Source organism: Sebastes fasciatus, chromosome 23 (genome assembly GCF_043250625.1).
Source record: "Sebastes fasciatus isolate fSebFas1 chromosome 23, fSebFas1.pri, whole genome shotgun sequence".
Classification (NCBI taxonomy): domain Eukaryota; kingdom Metazoa; phylum Chordata; class Actinopteri; order Perciformes; family Sebastidae; genus Sebastes; species Sebastes fasciatus.
In genome coordinates, this window is record NC_133817.1 from 10352580 (window position 1) to 10376851 (window position 24272).

The 24272-nt window shown below is 41.6% G+C and overlaps 1 protein-coding gene across 1 annotated transcript; it reads left to right on the forward strand.

The window, feature by feature from the left end:
* Window positions 1–367: 367 nt before the first annotated feature.
* Window positions 368–23730, forward strand: ntn4 (netrin 4). The gene is made up of 10 exons (XM_074625268.1): window positions 368–747; window positions 3087–3640; window positions 9434–9712; window positions 15198–15324; window positions 15833–16018; window positions 20499–20712; window positions 21718–21812; window positions 22163–22231; window positions 22323–22496; window positions 22717–23730. The coding sequence occupies exons 1-10, from the start codon at window positions 702–704 to the stop codon at window positions 22854–22856; spliced, it is 1884 nt and encodes a 627-aa protein (XP_074481369.1). The 5' UTR covers window positions 368–701; the 3' UTR covers window positions 22857–23730.
* The last annotated feature ends 542 nt before the right edge of the window (window positions 23731–24272 follow it).

A 24272-nucleotide genomic window follows, 5' to 3' on the forward strand; every position in this document is an offset into this window, starting at 1 on the left:
TAAAGTGATTTGATTTGCTTCTTTATTTATTTATCTCTGTATTAATTCCCTTATTTATTCAATATTCTGTTGAATTTTCCATTTATTTTATGTATTTATTTTTTTTAATACATTTTTATTTTGCTTCTTTTTTAAAAAAATCTCATTAGACACCTTTTAATTCTCATCTTTGTTGGACTACCTGAACTCCCCCTTGGAGGTTCCTCATGGACCCTCATCATGTGGGAGCCCCCAGCAGGTTGTGGGCTCCATCCATGTCCATGCTGCTGCTGCTGCACCACAAACTGGAATATGTTCCTTTAAATGAGAGGAGAAATGTGGATGAGAGGCGGAGCTGCTGCTGCTGCTGTCACTACACAGCTCCCAGCTCTCTGTGCTCCTCATAGGGCAGCAGCAGCAGCAGCAGGAATCACACTGCAGGGAAATGAAACACGCTGCAGGTCCAGAAGCAGCAGACGAGCAGAGACCCGTTCACTTCACCTCCAGTCCTCTCCTCCTCCTCTCTCTGCAGGACACCATCACCACACACCGTCCAGGATCATGTTGCGTCTTCTATCGGCTCATTGGATCGCAGCTGAGTGAAAGAGAAAGTCCACACTGGATCTGAAGCTACGCACTTGTCTTTTGCATACTTTATATCTGAATAACTCCAGCGGATTCTCACACATTATTTCGGATTATTCCTTTTTCAACAAGAAGATATGTTGATTTTATTTGCAATCAGCCTGGCCTTGTTGTCAGATGCAGGTTAGTGCTTTTTTTTTTTAAATTTAATACATCTAACATCCTATTGTTATTGTCACTGGTGCATGGAGAAGTGCAGCAATGCAGAAGTCCCTTGGATTTTTAGGCAATTTAAACTCTCACTGGAAGAGTTTCTACTTTGCATTTCTAAACACATGAACCCACATGTATTAGAAGTTTAGAGCTGACTCAAAATTATAAACTAAATTTTTTCCCATATCAACCTCTATAGGAGACACATAACAGTAGATGATATGTATGTCTCTCATTGTAGTTAAATGCCTCAGTTTGGTATTAAAAACATAAGAGTTGTGATTTATCTCAATAAATACATAAATATGTCATTGAATGTACAAAAATAATATTAAAAATAAATTTAACATTAATTAATTGATAAAATGTGACATAAATAGATATTTCTGTTTTGATTAATAATTTATCGCTGTATTAATTCCCTTATTTATTTAATATTCCGTTTAATTTTCCAATTATTTTATATATATATTTTTTAATTTTGCATTAATTTTTTTAATTAATGTATTTATTTATGTATGTATTTATTTATTTCTGCATGATTTTTCTTTTTAGATCTCCTAAATTAGTTATTTAAATTTGTCAGATTAAATTATTTAACTCTTTATTTATTAGTTTACATCCTGTTAATGAACACAGAATGGTTATTCAGCTTAAAGGTTTTCCCCCCTATGACCTCCCCACATACAGACAGTTATGTAATTCAGCCTGAACTCCAGTCTAACAAAGAACATCCCTCTAGAAAAGTGCAAAAGTTCACTAATTCAGATTTAATATGAGTCTTATCTGTGAAGTCAGTGACATTGAAAAACAAAGCGAGCTCCAGGTTTTGGGTAATAAATCCACAGTGGAAGATGACACTGTGGCCCTCGGGGGCTTTGCAGAGCGTCTGGAAGGCGTCTGAATGCTGCTCATCCTCACAGAGCTGCCAAACTTTGTCTGTGTTAGAGTCCACGCTGGCTGCAGTCTGCAGCAGGCAGGTGCACAATGCCCCTATTATCCCTTTTGCATAACATTTCCCATCGAGGTAAATCACTTGTGTACACACTGACACACACTGAGTCACTCCCAGCTCGCCCACTCACTCTCACACATACTCTGTTGCTGAGATTCAGATGTGTCTGTTCACTAAAACCTATAAGTATTACATTTCTATGGTCAAAGTGAGGCATTGAATGCTGACTATGATTGTTTAATATGCTCAATTATTACACAAAATGATCAGCTTAGATGGGAAGAGTTTCCTTAAATAGGTTTTCTGGTCATTTTGATTGCTCTTCCTCTTATAATCTGCATTTAGCTAAATTGTATGGAGGACGGAACCTGCCAAAAAAATTTAAAAATAAATGAATAAATAAATAAATGATTCAATAAATACATAAATATGTCATTGAATGTACAAACATAACATTAATTCATTGATAAAATGTGACATAAATTGATATTTCTGTTTTGCTTCTTTATTTATTTATCTCTGTATTAATTCCTTTATTTATTTTATATTCTGTTTAATTTTCCATTTATTTTATGTATTTATTGTTTTTATACATTTTTATTTTTATGTTGCATTTATTTATTTAATTAACTTTTAAATTATGTATGTTATTATTTATTTATTTATGCATGATTTTCCCTTTGCATTTCACCTCTTATTTATTTCCCACAAATTAATATAATTATTATACTTATTATTTATGCAGTCATTTATACATTTATTTATTTATTCATTAATTTTTGCATTAATTTTGTTTTTGAATTTATTTATTTATGCACGATTTCCCTTTTGTATTTCACCTCTTATTTGTTTCCCCAAACTTATTATCATTATTATACTTATATTTATCGAGTCATTTATTTATTTTGGCAGATTCCGTCCTCCATAAAATTCACCCAAATTATAAAAAAAACAAAAAAAACATTCTCACTTCCTCTAGTGTTATCTAGCCATGCAGATAGTTTTGGTTTCATTTGTTCAGGTTTTCTTTCTCTTCCTCCTTCCTCCATCCTACATAAGAAACAGTCCCGGTGACTTGTACGGATGATTTTAGTGCTATTTTAATGCCTCAGTGCTGAGTTCTTTCAGAAATCTCAAAATGTGGACAGGTAGCCTACTATCTGCATGGTTAACTACCACTAGAGGTGTGTGATTTGGGTGAATTGACCCTTTAAGCTGAGGTATAATGAGTGCTACACCCACCTGTCACCCACGCTTTCACTCTTTTTTCTTGTTTTCTCTAGAAAGCTGTCGTCACCTCATATTTGCCAAGTACACATGTAAACTCTTTTTTTCTCTGCATCCATCCATCCAGGTCTGTCGGTGGAGGTGTTTCGTGCAGGTGTGGCCCCTCGCTGTGAGAGCCGGGCCTGCAACCCCCGCATGGGTAACTTAGCCCTGGGTCGCCGGGTCCTTACGCAGACCGTCTGTGGCAACAACGGCACCGAGCTCTACTGCTCCTACTCCGACCCCAACGCCAACCTGGCCTGCAGCGCCGCCAAGTGCGCCAAATGCAACGCCGGCTTGCCTCTCCTGTCCCACCTGGCCGGGGCCATGTCCGACTCCTCCTTCCGTCACCCCAACACCTGGTGGCAGTCGGCGGAGGGGGCGGAGTCTGAGACGGTGCAGCTGGACCTGGAGGCGGAGTTCTTCTTCACACATCTCATCATAGTGTTTCGCTCGCCGAGGCCCGCCGCCATGACCCTGGAGCGGTCGCAGGACTTTGGGAGAACGTGGAAGATGCTGCAGTACTATGCCGGCAACTGCAGCGCCGCCTTCGGGATGGAGGAGGGAAAGGCAGACGTGGGCCGGGACGGGGCCACCTGCACCTCCAAATACTCCGGGGCTTATCCCTGCAACCGTGGAGAGGTGAGCAGGGAGCTGTGTGTCTCTTACCTTTACATCAGACATTAAAAAATGGTGTGGCTCATAGCAACAAACCTATATCACTGCTTTTTACTAACGGCTAAGGGCGTTGACATTAAAAGAAAAACCATAAAAGAACGGAGATGGAGTCAACCTTTAAGGATTGTAACTGACCGTAGTGACAACAATTTGACTACCTGCCAGAATCGTTTTGGATGATCAGATTTGTATCAAGTCTTGGTTGAATTCACTCCATTTCTCTCAATCAAAACACACACCGATCGCTCAGAAAACAGGTTGACGCAGGTGGAACGGAGGGCAGATACACACCTGCAGTGAAACGCTGAAGGGAGGTTACGGGAGAGTTTCCTGCTCAGCCTTTTTTCTTCCTCTATGAACGAATTGTTAATTATGTCATATCACACATGCCGTGTATGGCAGGTAAACCATAATACAGACAGTGGGCTCATTCCTTTCTTAACAAAATGATTTAAAGTGTATCATTACTCCTCCTACTGGAACAAATTCAGTCCTGCCTGCAGTAAGTCACGCAACATACGAGAGTCATACGACTGAGCAGAATGAAAGCAGAGCTCAGCCAGGTGGGGGAAGCTCTGCGAGTGTGTGTGTGTGTGTGCGTGCATGAGTGAGTGTTTAATGGGCGTACTTTGACTGTAGCACGAGAGGGCTTCCTGAAGTCCATTGATGTTTAATTGAAGCAGTGTGTGTCGGGAGCTGCTCGGCAGATGTGTGTGGAGGCGCATGCCAAGCGTGGTGCTGCTCCGGACTCCCTGCGGTGCTCTCGTATGTAATTGTGTTTACGCTGCTACGACTCCTTTCCAAGTATTCAGCTGTTATGGCCTTATTCTGCTGCTGTATCATAAATCTTTCTCTATGTGCTCCTGCTCTATTTCTTTGTACGTGTATCCTTGGTTTGTTCGAATGTGCATGTAAGATAAAAAACACTTTCGTGTATTTATTACATGATTTTCTCTCCACCTTTTGTGCACGAAGGTGTGAAAATAGCAACTTGATTTCCCTTCTGTCTCTCTCTCCGACTCTGTGCTTCACATATCGGTTTCCGCATGTCTCAGCCACCTGTGCTCGGAGCATGACCTTCGACCTTTAACCCCTCAACAGATGACCCAGAGGTTAAAAGAGGTCAAGTAGCACTATGCAGACCTGCAGCTGCTCTCACTCTTTCTGCTCCTGTGTGCTTTTGTTGTGATTGAACGTCACCTATAATGACTGTTAAACAGTCGGTGGCCTGTGCAAGGTGATGACAACAAAGCCTTGTATTGTGCTGTATGTACAAGTGTGTGTTTTAGGGAAGTAGTACCTCATTTCCTCCGTGTTTCATGTACAAAAATGAGGAGAATTTATAAGCATTAATATGCACCTCCATTATTATATATGAACCTGTAATTTAGTTTATTTATCGATTATTGACAGTTGGACAAAACATTGTTGCCACTTACTGGAGATTTTCTGGAGATTTCACTTGCATCTTGTGGCCTTCATCAGTGGATGGAGTTTGCTCAGTCGTCATGGCGAATGAATATGGAAATTAACCTATAATTGTTAATCAACATGATTAAAGACAAACAAAGTGTTAATTGAAATCAAATTTTTTTTGAAAACTAATAATTAATACTTTTTAAACAAGAAAACAACCTAATTTACATCAAACTTACTATCACTTAGTAAGTTGAACAGTCCAAAATCCAGTTTTCATTGTAAATACTGTATAATATCTTTTGATTTGCACCGTCGCCTAAACAAAAGAAGCTATTTGGAAGACCTGTAATGGACATATGTCAGCATATAGACGGGTTTCTGTGCAGCCATCAGGGGTCTAATGTTAATGTTCACCTGCCCGACATACAAAGAGCTGCTGTGTGACTGGTTGTACTAATTACAAGACTAAAATCCAAGTCTCCAGTTTTATATTAACATTTAACCTGTTGAGGAATCGCTGAGGAAAAAGTGTCTGGCGGCGGCCATCAAGAGGGACTCGCGTAACTTCAACACCGACCGGAGTGTCAACCAAAAACAGACCCTGGTCCCTCAAGTCAAATCACACTTATGTCTGATCTAACGTTACCCATTTCATAACAGGTGATAATAATAAACAAACCTCATACTAATACGTCATATGAAAAAGCTATCTGGTGGTCAGACTCTGCAGGGGTCTAGTATAGTCAACAAGAATGTATAAACAATGCGACAGCTACGTTGATTACAACGCTTGACTGCAATCTTGTTACCGACTGCCAAAACGGTTTTGCACCCAGCAATGTTTGCATACAAGAAACCCGTCTATCATACACTAAGCAATTAATTGAAAATCAGTAATCAAAATAATCTTATGTTCAATTTTTAGAATGAACTTCATGACATGAAGCCTAATAAAGTGTTCAGCCTAGGAAGAATTACCTTCCACTGCTTCGGAGTAAGACAAATAGTAAAACAGTGTAATATTAAAGCAAAGTAAATAAGATATATCACCTTGACAACTTGATTTGATGTGTGGGATTGCTGTTGGCGCAGGTTAACAGATGGCAGGTATTCTCAGCTTTCTGGCTCTCTTCTTTCTCCTGCAGCAAAAATGAAAGCATGTCATTTCTTGCGCTGAAAGCTTTTCGTGTTCACCTGTAATGTGGGGAAAAGGTGGTGTGAGTGAGCTGGGTTTTTCTTGTCTTATTTATCAGGTCAGCTGGGCTGGAAGAATGTGAGTGTTTGTTGTAGAGACTGACCTCCTTAGGGAAGAGAGGGAGGCAGACCAGCCAACACACATATTCCCTCTCTTTTCCACAGTTCCTTGAACACACACACACACATACACTTGTCCGTGCCCTTTCAGATAAACGCATACAGTCGGCTCTCCGTCTGTCTGCTGGGAAGGAAGTGCCGTTGCTCTGATGGATGTTGGTACTGTTGGCTAGACACCCATCCCCCCTCTCCGTTTCCCTCTCCGTCTTTCTCCTTCCATCAATGCCCATTGTGCCTGTTTACCAGATTACAGTGCACAGTGCTTTGATGGAATTACGCCTGTTTAAGCCAGACTTACTTTTATTTTTCAGCCTGAAGTGGACACATGGCCCACAGTGAACCCACTGCCTCAGGAAGCAGATGGACTAAATTTAAAATGTGGCTCGTTTGGACTGAAATTTGTTGCATATGTTAGATGGCAGGTATTTCAACACTTTAATAATTCTACTGATTAATATCCTCCATAGAGCAAAAGCATCAGACACAGTAGCAGTGGCAGTGAGAGTTTAAAATAGCTTATAAACTCAATGACGGTTAAAGGTTCCCTGTGGAGTTTTTTCTTGTAAACAAATTCCAGTATAAATGTTTATAGTCTGTGTTTATCACTAAAACACATTGTGAATATCCCTGAGGCCCAACAAACCCAAAGAATGCATTTCCTTTCTCATAAAACATTTGCAAAGTATTTTGAAACCTGCATCATTTATCAATTTTTGTCAGTCTTATTTGTTCCTGGTTTTTGTCGGGACATTGCTACGTTGTTTTTGCATGTTACAACCACCAACTGTAGATCCATGAAAGAGCGTGTTGCATGCTTGTACGTGTGCTTCCTTGTAGAGTTTGAGATATACAGAAAATGAAGACCTGCTCGTGAAAACGTTGCTCCATAGTGCAGCTAAAACTTTACACGTCCATCACTCGCCACGTCTCACCCGTGCAAGAGATGCACCTCCATCCAAAAGTTATGTTTTGTCCTGCAAGAAGACACGGTTTACTGTAATTTACAGTAATCAAGTAAAGAAAAAGTCATAGTATAGTCGAAGAGTATATAAGCAAAGGCTGCCATTTTGGACTGAAAACACGTATTATATTTATAATATTTTATTGTTCAACACAGGCCATTTCAGTAGAATATGAAAATAGAATAGAAATAATTTTGTTTAACTTTATACAGCACTTTTTAGGCGGACGTTTTACTGGCGTCCAGTAGTTGCTTTCAGTCCAAAATAGTATAGTATGTCGAAAAAAGTCATAAAAAGTCATAGTATAGTATGGCCAAAAAAGTTTAAGAAAAAAGTCATAGTATATTATGTCGTAAAGTACTCTTGCAACTCATAAAATGCTTCATGTAATAAAAAGAGAACTGACAAAGGGAAAGGCAACATAAGAAGTTGAATGTGCAACGTAGTCTTTTAAATATAGTTTAACAAGCAATAAGTGAGTGTTTGAGCAAAACAATAGATTTTCACCACAATTTCATTATAATATTCTTTTTTTAAATCATAAATAAACACATAAATTCCTTGATTAGTTAAACTTCATTTTGCTTGGCCACATTGGGGAGACTTAGCGTTCAGAGTAACATAAACGTGGGTCTCATCAGCATATTTGCGAACAATATTTTGTCTCCACATTCAGAGGAAAACAACGAGGCATCATCGTGTAGTAAAAGCTCCAAGAAGGCATGGTGTGGAATTAGTGTTGCGTAAAGGAAAACACGATACTGATGTCTATGTGCATGCCAGTGTGGTTGTGTGTGTGTGCTGGTGTTGCTGTGGTGTCACTGGGCTGTCGCGGGCCTTTTGTCCGGCGCTGAGTTATGTGAATCTGGATCTCCGTCCCCGTCTTTGTCTGGCCCTGCTCTCCGTGCTCTCCCGCGGACCGGCGCCCCTCGTCCTATTTGTCGTGTTCTCTTAATTGTGGACCACAATGCCGTGACCCCGCGACCTTTTCCAACAACAGGGAAATTAATAGTGCTCCTCCCATCACACTCTAGGCCAGTCATCCGGCCAATGAGGGAGCCGCATGGGGGCTTTTTGCTCGCATCTTGCTTCAACCAAAGAAAACACACACACACATAAACACTCTCACTACTCGTCCAATGATATCAATGACAGCCAGCGACAACAACACACACTTTGTATAGAAACACACTACAAACACACATTTCTTTCACAGCGAGAGTTGGGGCAGACACCAACTTTTTCACCCCGACAACAACAGCAGTGTTGGTTGCTAGTGGCAGCAGTAGCCATGGTGATGGCAGGCGGCCTATAAAGGGATCTTCGATTTGAAGGATGTCCAGGGACCAGACAGGGAGGGAGAGAGAAGGGGAGAAAGGTTGGGTGCACTCATTTAAGGACACCCAGCACCCTCATGGTCACGTGAGGAAGTAGTCAATGACGGCGGGGTGTAAGGTCATAGTTTAGAGAACAAATGATACCAAAACAAACCCCCATTAACGTGACAGATGTAGTGACATGAGAAGCATCAATGAACCTGATTGTGCCGCTGAATACACCCGTCTAATCCCTCTAAATCACGCCAGAGAGAACAGCGTCCCATCCTCTCTTTTGTGCCATTAAGAATTGTATTATTCTTTTCCGTATTTAAAGGAATAAAGCTAAAGTAAACCAAAGACGGGGGGAAACCATAAAGCCCAACAAAACAACTCCACCCTCTGAAGGGAGAACTAAGCCTGTATGAGTTTGACAAGTAACCTTCACAAGCCCAAAGAAAAGTTCTTGATCTGCCACTTTTATTTCATCCAACAGCCTCAAAACTCAAAGGGACACAGTCGTACGCACTTATGTATTTGGCTAAATTAAAGCCATTTAAGGTATTGAACGGGAACCCGTTTCGTCAGATCACAATGAGCAAAGTCAAGGATACCTGAATTGCGATTTCTGGTCACATTGCAGATTTCTGTTGTGTCTTTTGCTGCCTGGAAAATGTTTAGCCTATTAAAATGAGACTTGATTTATTATAAAATGATGACATCTGATTTCTCTCTCTGACTAACAGGTGATCTACCGCACCCTCCCAAAGTGGGAGTCCCTGGATCCGTTCGGGGTGGAGGGCCAGCAGCAGCTGAGGGTGACCAACGTCCGAATCCGACTGCTGAAGCGCCAGTCGTGTCCCTGCCAGGCCAAAGACCTCGCCTCCGCCCACGAAGCTCTTCCCACCCGCCACTTTGCCATCTACGACCTGATCGTGAAGGGAAGCTGCTTCTGTAACGGACACGCCGAGCAGTGCGTTCCTGCACCGGGGTACCAGCCCATCAGAGACCGCACCAACCACGTGGTAAGAGAGAAACTAGATGTCCTAAAAACGTGTACTCCAATATCACTCCTGATACTAAATAGTGCACTATATTTACAATCCATACATGCCATTTCGTTTGAATGTCTGAATTGACTAGTCCCGCTCCTTGAACACAGACTGGCCAATCATATCGTAGCATCAGCCAGCTCCGACCAGAGTCCAACAACTATACAGCTGTGCTCCATTGACTCTCATGAAATGGCTTTGTGTTAGCAGCTGAAGGTATACCGTTACTGAATGTATACACATGCTGCTTTTGTAACAGTGAATAAAGTAAAGGATCCCTACAGAGATAGACCTTTTTGTTAAAGAGTTAAATCCTTTTTGTTTACCCAGAAACAGCAGCTATATCGCTCTTGCCAAATACACCAGACTCCGTTGACAAAAACAGTAATTTTACCGTGTCGTAAAACACTTTATTCAACGGTTCATCTTTCCACACCACTCTTCTTTCACTCGGGAAGTGTTTTGAAATACTGCCATTTCTTTCACTTGTTTTGATATTTATCACGAAGTAATCACACCCCATGGGCAGGCTCACTTGTTCTAACAGGGAAGATTATAAGGCTGGATACTTACAGACTAAACAGCTTGTTCACTTTGTGTTGACAGTCGTCTTAATAACAGACTAAAGAAGGAGGGGTGAGGTGAGGGAGGGAGATCACCTTTCTCTCTCTCCTGCTTCCTCTGTTGTTCTGGCTCCGACTGGTCAGATAAACAGCTTCATTTCCCGTTCATAACAAACCCAAGAGATGTAGATATTCATTCGAGGGTTAACGGCAGTGTTGATGTCTTGATAAAGGTGTGAACGGATACGACTGATTCAGTGTTTTTCCTGGAGTGCTTCAGAGTTTATGCTCCTATCGCGACCATCTCGACAAACAGAAGGGTTTGTTCTGCTGCAATCAGCGAAGCTCGACGGGGAAAGTGAGAGTCAACAAGGAGCTTCCTTTACAACTTACGGTATATAAGCAACGACATTTAGACACATAAACAACATATACACAGTAGTAAAGCCCGACTGATAATGGATTTTTGAGTGTGATAACGATACAGACATTTGAGTTTACTCGTTTTTCTATATAAACACCCAACAAAACAAACATTTTTGATATGCATCTCTTGTATGCATTAATGTGTACATCATTTTTAATGCTGAACTACTTCATTTTAACTACTTTATATACTTTATCTGCTGTGTAGCTTGTGAATTAGACATATACATATTGTACTTATCAGACCCTAAAAATTGCATTCTGACAAGCAGCTGAAAAATCCTCATATTTGATCCTGATTTGAAGCAGATGAAGTGTTTGGTATTATACGAGACAAATGAAGGAGACTATTCCTGTGTTTTCTTTGCTGATACCAGCGTTTTTGTAATGAAGCCGCAGATAGCCGATTTATTGGACACAGTCTTTAAATCTTTCAATCTGACTATTTTCATGCCAAGAAATTCCAAGTGGCTCTACTGAGTGTTTTCACCAGGATTTCCTTCTTTCGAGGGTAGAAAATCCCCTGAAACAGTCTTTAGATCACAGGGCTGTAAAACTCTCCTCTGCACGCCAGGATAATAATCATAATACATCATTTTAATGCTTACATGTGGGGCTGATATTCATTTTTCATTACAAATATTAGTCCAACTGCAGCTAAGACTTAAAGTTTGAACAGTAAATCCTTCCTCACAACATTACCTCAGGTCATCGGAGCGTCGTTCTGCCGTGTGCCATGCGGGTGGCGTTCGGTAAACACACTGAAGTTATATAAGTGACTTTTACAGCAGGTTTATCAGCAGTTTGTTTTGTGTCTCTGTTTCGAACCCAGAGCCGCCGTTTCTGGCAAAACCCAAACAAGCAGAGCAGCACAAGATTGGAGATGAGGGCAGAGATTACCGATCGCTCAGGGAAGGGAAGGGCGTGTGCAGTGATGGAAGTGTTACCAAAGTAAAAGTACTAATACCACATTGTGAAGATACACCACTACAAGTTAAAGTCCTGCATTCAAAACCTTACTTAAAGTATGTAAGTATTATCAGCAAAAGTTACTTAAAGTATGAAAAGTAAAAGTATTCATTGTGCAGTAACATAAAATAATGTATATTGCCAAGAAGTGAAAGTCAATTGTTCGTACCATTGCAACATCAGCGCCCAGCAGCAAACCTACGCATCCGCCATTTTGGACTGAAAGCGACTACCGGACGCCAGTAAAACGTCCGCCTAAAAAGTGCCGTACAAAAGTAAAAGAAAAGGATTTCTATTATCTATTCTATATCTACAGCATGTTTTGTTTGTTTGGTCTACTGTTTATTAAGTGTGTGTGCTTAAGCATGCTGTGTTTTGTCTGCTCTAAGTGTGTGTGTCTGTGTGTGTGTGTGTGTGTGTACGCGCAATAATCAGCGGTGAAAGTGACCCTCTGATTCGTCGAGTCATTACTGCTCAGACACTGTGAGCGTAGACGAAAAGACCAGTTTGTTTGTTGTTGTTGGGTTTTTGTGCACATGTTTTTTTTTTTGTGGTTCATGGTGATTACACTGTCTGTTAGTTAGCCACAATGCCAACACACACATACACATAATGACATCCAGGGACAACTACTGGAGCGTTAGCAGCAATTAGTCCAATTAGTTGTGTGTTCTCTCTTTTTCACAATCCAACTGCCTCTCTTTACGTCTTTCTGTACCTCGTTTACTCTCTTTTAATTACTTTCACTTCTATCCTTATGTATTTTCCTCATTTTTCTCTTCTTCTTAAAGACTCATACAGTGAAGGTCTGTTCATTAGAAGTACAAGAGGAGTACTACTCAGCCTGTAAAAGACAGTTGTGAGTTAGATCTTTACATTATTTCACAGTCACGGGAGTAGAGATAACTTAAATCATATGGTACGCATAACATGCTATCAAGTTGAAGATTAGGCTGTTTTGTTTTTTTAAATTGTGCATCTGTTTAGCGTTTCAATCTGATGTGTTGACATATATAGTTTGATAGGAACATATAGAGGTTGTATGTACCATTTAACATTAGAGACACACTGGAGACACTTATAAATGGTATAAGCCAAAGATGCTTACTAAACATATAAATCTCACAGATGTGTTTACGAGCATCATCCATCAAGATCAATCAGGGTCATTATATTGGAAAAATAATATTAAACAGTTGTTATTGATTATTGAAAATGATGAGTTACATAAAAATTGGCATTTGGTAAAGTAGTAATAAGTTATTTATAAAACAGGTAGCTCAAATCAAGCAAGCCGACTGGTTCACAGCTGTGATATAATACCCACATACCACTGCTATGACGCGTCTAACCTTTGTACTTTCAGTATCACTCCGCAACAAAATGGAAACCTTTAAGGTTAACTCTCTGTGGAGGAGTGGATTGAGCCGTGCCCATCTCCAGAAAAAAATCCACCCGCTTAACGACGTGCAGTAATACGTAAAGAGGAGGTTCGACGAGCAGGAACGCAACAGAAATACACTAATCATTGCCTCGGCAGCACCACGATTCACAAACTATATAAAGCGGGTCTTGACATGAGAGAGATTATGACCATAACGGGATTGTCAACCGAAACTCGGGTACCAGAGAAAGTGGAGAAAGTGGAGAAACATCCTTGCCATGCCAAACAACACACCTCCACCTAGCAAAAAAAAAGGCAAACCTTTTACAAGCAGTTATCAAAGTCATCCTACTGACGCTGGACAGTTTCTCAGTGGTTGCACAATAAATGGCAACATACAATAATGTAAATAAAGAACCAAATAATGGAATCAATATAATGTTAGTGTTCCATAGCAACCACCGTTCTAGTAACCACCTCGGTACGTGCAGGCAGGAGGGCCTATTTTTATGTGAACATTATTATTTATTAGTAAAAGACTATTTAAATTGGAATGTGTCTGTAACTTTTATATTGCCATACTTGATGACCGTCTCATAAAAGCAATAGCTCACAAAAGGCCGTGTTATGTTGTGATTAAATCACAGCTAAGGCCGAACAACGCCTCTGGTGATTGGTTGTTCCCCGTCACCTGACATGGGGTGCACGCTGCAGCTTTCCAAACGTTGAACTATTTTTAGAACAGCCTCGTTCTCGCATTTGAGCGCACCTGCCGCACCTCTACGTTGACAAAAATGGATTTGAGCGTGCAAAAAGACACGGCATGTGTACGGCCCCTAATGGCACTAACTGCAGGATTTAATGCTTTTAGCTCTAATTATGTGACCTTGTAAAGATGCCCATTGTCACCTTATTTATTTATAATAGTCATGGAAATACTAAAAAACGTCATAAAAGCAAAAGTAAAAGTAGTGACATTTAAAGATAACAACATGATTAGCATCACACATCAGTCCGGCTCTGCTGCGTCCTCTGTATGGCCGAGATTACACGGTTGCGTGTGTGCAGCTCTCAGTGTGTACATGTGTTAATTGTCCCGTATCACGGTATGGTAAACATGTGAAATGGGTTGAAATACCAGCTGTCTGGCCCCGAGCCAGCGGCTGCTCTTGCCCTTTTCCCCTTCTTCATGTCCATTTCTTCTTTTCCCCTCATTTCTCTCCACTCTTTTCCACTTTTCCATTAATTACTTCTTCTTCTTTTTCATTTTTGCGACATGTGTCATTAGGTCTCCTGCCTCCCATTTGCCTGGACCTCTCATTTATGCAATTGCTTCCCCCTATTAGTGTGATTGAAATAGTGTAAAATCAGTCATGTGTGTGTATGTTCGCCTCCACATTGCAGGACTGATCCGGGGTCAGAGCACATGCTGGCTCTATTCTATAGCATGTGGATGTGTTTAACTCCATACTCAGTGCAGTGTGTGTGTGTGAATCAGAGCCATCACACACCGTGGGAAACAAATGCAAGAATCGGTGTGTGTTTTTGTGCATTTGCAGTTATTTTCTATGTTGTATAATAGTGTGTGTGTGTCCTACATTACAGTTGCACGATGTAACGCAAACAAATAAAGAGCTTCCTCAGATGCCTTGCCCCCCCCCCCCCCCTCCTCTCCTTCAATCATTATCCAGCATGCATGGCATTCCAGCTCACAGGAATGACAAGGAGATTGTTATTGTGCTCTCAGCGCTGCATACTTGCACTCTTCTCATACACACACACACACACAAGCTTTTCAGACCAGAGGCCCGTTCTTGTTTCCAGTGATGAAGCCAAACAATCAATCTCCATTCACTAATTTTCGGGCGAGGGAGACAGAGGGAGAGATGGAGTGAGAGGAAGAGGGGAAAGGAAGAGAGTCGTAGAAAAGGAAAGCGAGAAGAAGAAATCTAAGAGGAACCCCCCAACATGCTCATCCTCACGTGGGAAACGTTCCTCTCCATCACACTGACCTCTTTGTTCCTCCCATCCGTCCATCTCTACCTCTGTCTATCATTTGGCTTGTTGCTAATGAGCTCTCCCTCTTTCTATCTCTTTATATCTCTCTATCCTTCAGGTCCATGGGAAGTGTGTGTGCAGACACAACACTGCAGGTGATCACTGTGAGCGCTGCACTCCTCTCTACAACGACCGACCCTGGCAGCCCGCCGACGGACTGACGGGCGCTCCGCACGAATGTCGGAGTGAGTCGAACAAACGCAGTCGCACCTTTTCCACCGGTTTCTAGAGTCAAATTTTAGGATGTGACTTTCAAATCAAGCTCCAGGTAGTTTCAGGTGATTCCAGCATCGCTGATGATGATGATAGGTCAATCAAATGTGGTGCTGCATTGCCACAAGAACAACTAGAACACACAGCTAAACCGTAGTCTAAACACTATTTACCACCGCATCTGCAAAGACAGCAACAGCCTGTAGAAAGTGCATGTTGAACAAAGCAGAGATAATATAAACAAAGGAATGAAATCAGCAAAATCATGCAGGTTCACCAGAAACTCAGAACTCCAGCGGGGCTATGAAATGTGATATGTGAAAATACAGTATAGTATAGATGTGCTCTATTAGAAACTACAAACTGTCCAGAGCTACATTTCATGCCTATAGAAACTGTTTGATACTCAAGAAGCCCTGTATTTTAGTCTAAAAGAGACTGACTGACAGTTTGTGTTTGATTTCCTCCCTCTCACACCAGAGTGTAAGTGTAACGGACACGCTCAGAGCTGCCATTTCGACTGGACGGCGTGGCGTGAGTCTGGCCAGCGCAGCGGAGGCGTTTGTGACTGTTTGCACAATACTGAAGGATATCAGTGTCAGAAATGCAAAGCCGGCTTCTACAGAGACCCCCAGAGACCGCAGACGGCCCCCGACTCCTGCAAACGTAAGATACACACTCCAACACACACGCACGCACATCAGTTACATCTTACTACACATGTTGCTCATTACGGTGAACAATGTGGCTCTTCAGATCAGTCGCTGCTCGACTGTGCAAAACTTTGGAAACGCCATTCGCCTCGCTCAGAGGTCATCCATACCATAATAACACTACTTTAGGAGCAACAGAAGTCTGGCGATACCGCGGTTTTACACTCTGCGGCTCACGTTACCGCAGTTTTACAAGCGTGTCAGAGAACTACGGTGGCCTTCAGGTAACTTAAAGATGTGAAAGCCTCTCTAGAGTCAGAGATTGGTTTGTCCGTTCTGGGACCCGCTCCCTATGTAGATATAAAGGGCTCATTCTATGCTAACGAAAACACAACGATTCTTATTTCCAGGTGATTATACACTAAAGAAAACACAGTTATTCATATTATATTCCATTTCTGCCAATAAATCCCCCGAAATGTTACACAGTGTACCTTTAAGGAATTTCACCAGTACATATTAGATGCAGGTTGGTGCCATAGTTCATACTTTTTTGGAAACCGCAACGTGTAGAACATACTGTAATATGTCATATAGCATGATTAATCACACCCATGTTGACAAAATGTTGTTGGTGTGAATCATAACATTAACCTCATACACACCACACTGGCACGGCGCTCTCATTCTCGCAAGGAATGCTGAGGACTGAGAGATCGCAAGCCGGGACGTGCTGGATAACGCTGATACCTGATGGGTACCTGGCCCTGTGTGTGAGCGTGTGTGTGTGCGAGACAGTAGACGGCCCACGCTCCATCCAACGTTTACACCATAGTTAATCATCAGATGGTGGCATTCCTACGTCTTGACTCAAAGCTCGACACACAAACCCCTGCGTGTCCATCTCGGGCTTGTTTTGCCATTTTTCATGCGTGACTCAGAGCTTTTGTAGCTTCAGGGTAATCATTGGTAGCAGTGTGTGAGGGTCCTCCGTGTGTGTGTGTGTGTGTGGCGTGCTGCCCTCCGGTGATGAGTCTTAAGTAAACACGCGATAGTCATCAATAAACACACAGCAGTGGCTACATTCCCCGTCTGATTATGTGTCAGATTTGACCCAGTGAGCTCAGTCCTGCAGGTATGCTGGACTCACACATGATTACTAGTGTGTCTGTGTTCACGTAGGCACACACAGTGAATTTCAAACAACTGTCAACTTGCACCAAACCATTCATAAACATATAGGAGGGAGAATATGTTGGCTGTCAGCCCAATTGTATCAATCTGACATGACATGTTAACATGGTAAACATTATAAATAATCATTAGTTGCAGCCCTAACTTAAATACTTTTACTTCTTAGTTTGAGCCTAGTCATTCTTCTTGTAGTCCTTTAGCATCAATTCAGGATCTTCTATTGGAGCAGATGAATGCCAACATGATACAGCCTCATTCTCAAAAGTCATATAAAACTGTTGCACCACCTTTTTTTTTTTAAAGCAGATGTGTTTGGTTTGGATTTCAGAGATTGAGTGTCGTGTATGTTTTTTTTGCACCTGAAAACTCACCTGTGGTTGTAACTGTAGACGCCGGAGGGCTAATGATCCTCGCTCTTGACGGGTGATTGATAGAAAAAAGGAGCGACGGCATGCTTTGGAGAACCCCTGAGACGAAGGTACAGGTTGTGAAATCCCGCTGACAATGGAGGAATTTCCCTCCGTCGCGAGGAACATTTTTTTCATACCAGTCTCCGAGGGGCCCTGGAAAGAAAACACTCCTGTCAAGCTTGTACACACCAAAAGTCTTTAGCAGGGCGGAAAGTTACAGTGTGTGTTTATACATGTGTGTGTGTCAGGGGAGTTTGTTGGTTGCTCAGGCAGGTGTCTTGTCATGTCTCATGAAGTTTTCATTCTCGGAGCTCCTGCAGCTCACACACACATATTTACACAAAGCAGTCCTTGTGTAGTGACCCAGTTCAAATGCTCATAAATTCTCACGCAGATATGTAAACACACGCGCTTACCAAACACATCGTCACACGTGTTTCGGCTTTGCATGGAACTGAAGTGGTGCTGTAATCTCGGTTAATTATTAATTGCGGAGGCTGTTCACTAAACAATAGTGTAGATAAGAGCCTGATGCACACACGCACACACATCTTGTCTTGTATTGCTCTGTATAAGTCTAGAAATGTGATGCCTTTTATGATTTTATTGATATTGCAAAGTTCGGTTTTATGATTTGGTTTATCTTATCGTTGTTGTCCCGGGTGATGCATCTGATGAACTGTGTGGTTCGGAGCTCAGGAAGGGTGATTTCACATCGTTTTCACACGCTGAACACACCGTTGTGCTTCATCCACAATTTGGGAAGTTTCATGTGGGAAACATGTCATTCCTGCTGCCTATTGTTGAGGAATTCAGAGGAGAAATATAAGATAAAACACATACAGATGTGAAGTTAATCTCATGTAAAACAGCTGTTGTTCAACAACCCTCAGGAGACCAAAATGAGGTTTAAACTAGTTGTAGAACGGCCACATACAGCTACAACTAAGAACTATTTGCATTCTGGATTAATGTGTTCATTATGCTTTTGTCTATAAGATGTAAAAAATAATGAAAATTAGCAATGACATTTTTACCACCTGAGGTGATGTCTTCTTATCTCTTGTTTTGTCCAACTATCAGTCCAAAACACAAAGATATTCAATTTACAATGATATAAAACAGAGAAGCTGGAACAACAGAATTCTTTGCTTGAATATTTACTTAACTAATTAATGGATTATCAAATTAATACCACTAAATAAGTCTGGTGGTGCGAACAAAAACAGAGCTTAAAGTAAACATAAACTTCAAATACATGCTAATAGACGATTGTTCACCAAAGCAACTTTATAAGGTGATAATGTCAGTTGTGTCTTTACAGCTTATTTTGTTGCCCCTAAGTGGCAGAAAATGTCATTTAAACTATTAAAATGCAATCTAATGTTGCTCTAAAAAATCATGTTTACGTTCATCATCAAATTTGTTAAATTATGACTAAAAATACTTTTCTTTCAATCCATTAATTGTCTATATTCTGTTTTCAATGAGAGTCTAGTGCATTTGTTATCAATCAATTTGTAAAAACATTAAAATATACTTGAAAGCATTGCTGTTTATCTAAACATTTCTCCATAGTAACACTTAAGGAATACTTCAAATTAAAAATTTTGATTTTAAAATCTACATATATCTTGACAACCAGACAACTCGTGATACAGTCAAAAGCCACTAAATGGACCATGTTGTGAGAACGTTTTGTCAACTGCTGTCTCCAAGGTCAAGAATGAATTTTTAATCCCAGCCTTAGCTGTGTTTTTTTTTTAAAGCGTGCAATCTTGTGAATGTATTATTTTGTTTACTGTGTGAGCAGTCATGTAAATTTAATATCATATCATGAGCTTTGGTTTGAGAGAAAACAACCTCCACAACTATGACTTCTATAATCTATAGTCAAACAGAGAGGTGAGAGTGCAGGGAGTCATGCCTCTGGGTGTACAGTAAGTAGTTAGAGTCATTTACTGCCAGTCGAGCTTCAAGCATCATTAAACGGCAGAGAAATGGCTCCAAACAACTCCCCCTCTTTGTTTCTCCCTCCTCGTCTTCTGCCTCTCCTTCACCACGTCTCCCCCCCTCGTCCTCCCCTCCTTTTCTGCCCCGGGAAAAGGGACAGATTTATGGGGGAGGCCTGACACCTCCTCCAGCAAAAGGCTCCGGGTCTCAGTGTCGATAACAGTAGAAAGACAGCAGACAGTAGTTTTTCTCAGACTGCCCAGTGGAAACATGGGTGTGTGTGTGTGTGTGTACAAGTATATTGTTTTTGGAGGTTGTTTAAAGAACACCCTATCAGCACACAATTAGAAAGGACATGACGGAGGGAGAAAGCTGGAGAGGTTTGAGTTGATAAGAAAAAGAGAGAGGCCTTTGTATTACAAGCTCCTGCAATAATATCACACAGACAAATGGAACAACTGATGAACAGTGACATACTTAAGTCCTGGTAATAAATAGAAGGTCAGCTAACTGTCAGCTTAAAAGACCTTTAAACTCAATGCTCCCGATGTGACTTTATTGTTTTCTTATATATATTTTTATTATTTCTTTAGATTATTGTTTTACTTTTTTTAGAATATATATATATATATACTGAATTTGCACAGGGCTCCGGCCCTGGAGACCAAAGCTACGGTCTCCCCCGCGTCCTCCAACCGCAGCCAACACTGTTTTGCAAGACGGGCTTCACTAGATATAACTTTGCGGTTTTGGTGCTTCCGTGTAGTTTGTGTTGGAGTCTTGTATGAACAGCGTAGACACACGCGAGCACGCATAGGAAAAAGACCCGGGTGATTTATACATGTAAGAAGTTACAAACAGTCCCTTTAACAATTCATTGATGTCAAAATGCAACATGTAATATTCATATCTATTCTACTTTTTTTTCTCCTCCAGCATGCAGCTGTCACCCCTTGGGCTCCATGCCCTTCCACTTGGCTGACGGCTCACTCTGCGACCCCTCCAACGGAAACTGCATCTGTAAACCTGGCGTAGGCGGAGCCCACTGCGACAGGTGCATGGTGGGATACTGGGGCTTCCACGAGTACGGCTGCCGTCCATGTGACTGTGCAGGAGACTGCGATCCGTTTACTGGAGACTGTATGTTTGGGTGAGTAAAAGATACTAATACCTAAAACTAGAGTATATGCAGATCACGAGTATCTTTCTGATACCAGTGCTTTCTTTTTCCCAAATCTGTATACCACATAACATAGAAATTGATGGAATCATTTTTATATAAGGTGACATGAGGGGAGAGGATTGCTGTGGTGCTTAAAACTGAGTTAGCGGCCTGCCTTGGTTGAATGATTGAATGGATGGCACTGATCTTTGTAGTAACATTGACATTATGCCAATTTACACTCTCAATTTCAAGTGTCTCATCTGGATTTTTTTGAGCACTTACATTCTCCAAAGGGTTTCTTGTGGAATGTAGTTGCTCAGAAATGTTAACAGCAATCTTAACGCAATATTTCTGGTATAAAAATAATTTTTTTGGCCTGATGTTGGTTCTAGGGTCACAGGAGCAAATTTTGCAGAGGTTTTGGCATTAGTTTGCAAAATCACTTTGTATATATCGGGGGGAAAGGTCCAGTGGCCCAAAATGATCAAGAAACATCCTCTGGGGGTCATGAATATCCATACTCAATTCCACGGCATTCACTACCGTTAGATTAGTAGATATTCTGCTCTGGAGCAACATGTTGGACACTCGAAACTTCATCAAATTTGTTTAATATTTAGAATAGTTGCGCTTCAACTATGGGATTTACGATGGAGTGCTAGACCCAAAATCCAATAAGCAAAAAAATGTGATAGGGTAGCACATCTCAGATTTCAAGTAGGATGAAATACTAGCATTTCACTTGTTTAATTGGCTCGCATCACAATAGACATACACTGACGCGTTTCGGCACGCAGCCTTCTTCAGAGTGAATACTAGTACTGATTATGTCTCATGTTTCTAAAATGTGTGTGCTATTGTCCCCATGTTGGTTTTGCCTCCTCAATCAGCAGCAAAATAAGGTCAATTTAACATTTGTTTAGTGCAGATTAACATTTAAATTCCTACGTGTGTGTGTGTGTGTGCTGATGTTGTAATGTGTTTGTGCAGCTCTGACCTGGACCTGTACAACTTAGAGGGAAACTCCAGCGAGCCGGTGAGGATCTTCAGAGTAGACGAACTCTTCTCTGCCCTCCACTACTCAGGTGAGATACAGAGGCAGTGTGTGTGTGTGTGTGTGTGTGTGTGTGTGTGTGTGTTATTCATCCTGCTCCACAGTCCAGTGACCAACAAGCATTAATGGTTAAGTAATGAAAGTCCTCATAGGGCCCTAGAAGGACATGGAACAAAGATGGATGTGTGTGCATGGACAGTTTCCAAGTGTCCCTTCTCTTAGACACCCCCCACCATGTAACTGCAGCTTTCATAGGCACATTCCTCACTGGACACACACACTGTGCATTCTTGCATTCTTAGGACGCCGTGCACAGTATCTGAGACCACACACACACACATAGTTATGCTACAAATATTAATATGTACCTGTCTCCCGCAGAGAAGTGTGAGTGCAAAGAGCAAGCCCTGACCAACAGTAAACTCTTCTGCACCATGAATTATGCATACGGTAAGAAGAATTACTTGTAAAAGCGTTTAATATTGCCGCATTCAGAGTAATATTATTATATTAATACTTGTCTTCTCTACCTGACTCTCAGTCCTGAAGGTGAAAGTGCTGTCCGCCCACGATAAAGGCTCCCACGCCGAGGTGGAGGTCAAAGTTCAGAAGGTGCTCAGTCAGAACACCAAGCTGAAGATCCAGCGAGGTCGGGTCACTCTTTACCCCGAGTCCTGGACCGCACGGGGCTGCACCTGCCCCATCCTCAACCCAGGTCAGTCCAACACTCACCTATGATTGTCTCCTCCAGAACAGGTCGGAGGTGGAGGTTTTTAAAAGACAGATACAGAAAGTTTAGGATACCGCCGCACAAGGCACCCTTTAGCGGCCGTGTAATAAACTATTTTAACAAACACATCCCAGCCCATCAGAAAAACAGCGAGTGAGATTTTAAAAAAATATTTTTGTCCCTGACCTTTGACCTCATTTCTCAGGGGTGGAGTACCTCGTGGCGGGCCACTCGGACCGTAAGCAGGGCCGCCTCCTGGTCAACATGAAGAGCTTCGTCAAGCCTTGGAAAGCCAGCTTGGGGCGCAAAGTCCTCGTGCTGCTCAAGAAAGACTGCAACTGGTAGACTGTTAAAACACGGGAGGACAGACGGACACATGGACAACAATGCCGTGGATTATCTTGTCCTCCAGATGTGGAATATTGAATCGCACAGCAGGTTTTTGGGGGCTGAACTGAGATGAATGAACCTCCTTTATTTCTCTGCTGTCGTCCAATGAGAGCTAGCGGCGGACTGCACCAGCTAAAAGCACACGGGACATCATTTTTATTAAGACATATCATGTCTCGCACATTCCTATGTAGGATTTCTTCTGCTCAAGAAATTGAGGAATTCAGCTCTTTGGCCAAGTGCTTTCTATTCTGAGTGACTCCCTCTGGACATACGGTAAAACTTCCTCTCTGCAGCACTTTAGCCTAAGATGGACTGAGGGAATACGGACACACAAAGAGAGGAAGATCTAACACACACACACTGAATGACCCCCTGACATGGACTGTGGATGGAGCACGTCCTTTCCCTATCAAAGCGGACACTCCTTCTTCACACAGGCAGCAGTGTGTGTGTGTGTGAGCTGCTGACATAATGTGCAAAGCACCCAGAGTGACGCTGAACAAGCCATACAAGCCACTACAGGTGGTTAAACCTTAGCCAGTCCAGGTGTGTCTGAAATCAGAGTGAATGGATTTCACCCCGAACGTGAATGTATTTGTGTGTGTGTGTGTGTGTGAGACAGAGAGTGTGTGTTTGAATGCATTACGAGCACAGTCCAGATTCAGTCCAGCTCTTAAGCTTTCCTGTAGCCGTTCCAATGTTTATGATGCAACGTCATGTATATTGATTCATCTCATATTACACAGAAAATCCTTGTTATTCCTTCCTTTGTGCTCTTGTACAGTATTATTTGTATATATCTATATAAATATTATGTTCATCTTTCTCCCTCTGTTTAATTGTTTTTGTATGTGGTAATATTAAAGGATAATTATTACAACTTTGGTCTTATTTTAACAGTTTTGGCCATCATTTCTGTCAGTTATGATAATGTTGTATTTGCTAAAGTAATTGCGGAGATGTGGGAACACAGCAACGTCGCTTTAAGAAAGTCCGATGGGGCAAGAAGGACAAGTGGTTAGACTATCAGACAGGTTGTAAACAAGCCGACAGTTTAGCCAGACTACATAAAACCACTTTATATGGCAATAATAAAAAGAAACGATGGACAAAACAACCCAAGTTGTAATAAACCAAACTTATCCTTTAAAGGTACAGTGTGTAGGATTTGGCGGTATCTAGTGGTGTGGTTGCAAATTGCAACCGACGCTGTTCGCCTCGCTCAGAGGCCATCCTTACCATAATAACACTACTTTAGGAGCAACGGAAGTCAGATGGCGGCTGGCGGTACCACGGTTTTGCACTCTGCAGCTCACATTACCGCAGTTTCACAAGCGTGTCGGAGAACTACGGTGACCTTCAGGTAAC

What these genes read in the sequence shown, in the direction of transcription:
- ntn4 (XM_074625268.1), top strand. Translation starts at nt 702, where the DNA reads ATGTTGATTTTATTTGCAATCAGCCTGGCCTTGTTGTCAGATGCAG. An exon ending in ATCCCTGCAACCGTGGAGAG is followed by an intron (nt 3,641 to 9,433) that starts GTGAGCAGGGAG and finishes TCTGACTAACAG; the next exon opens with GTGATCTACCGCACCCTCCC. An exon ending in CGCTCCGCACGAATGTCGGA is followed by an intron (nt 15,325 to 15,832) that starts GTGAGTCGAACA and finishes CTCTCACACCAG; the next exon opens with AGTGTAAGTGTAACGGACAC.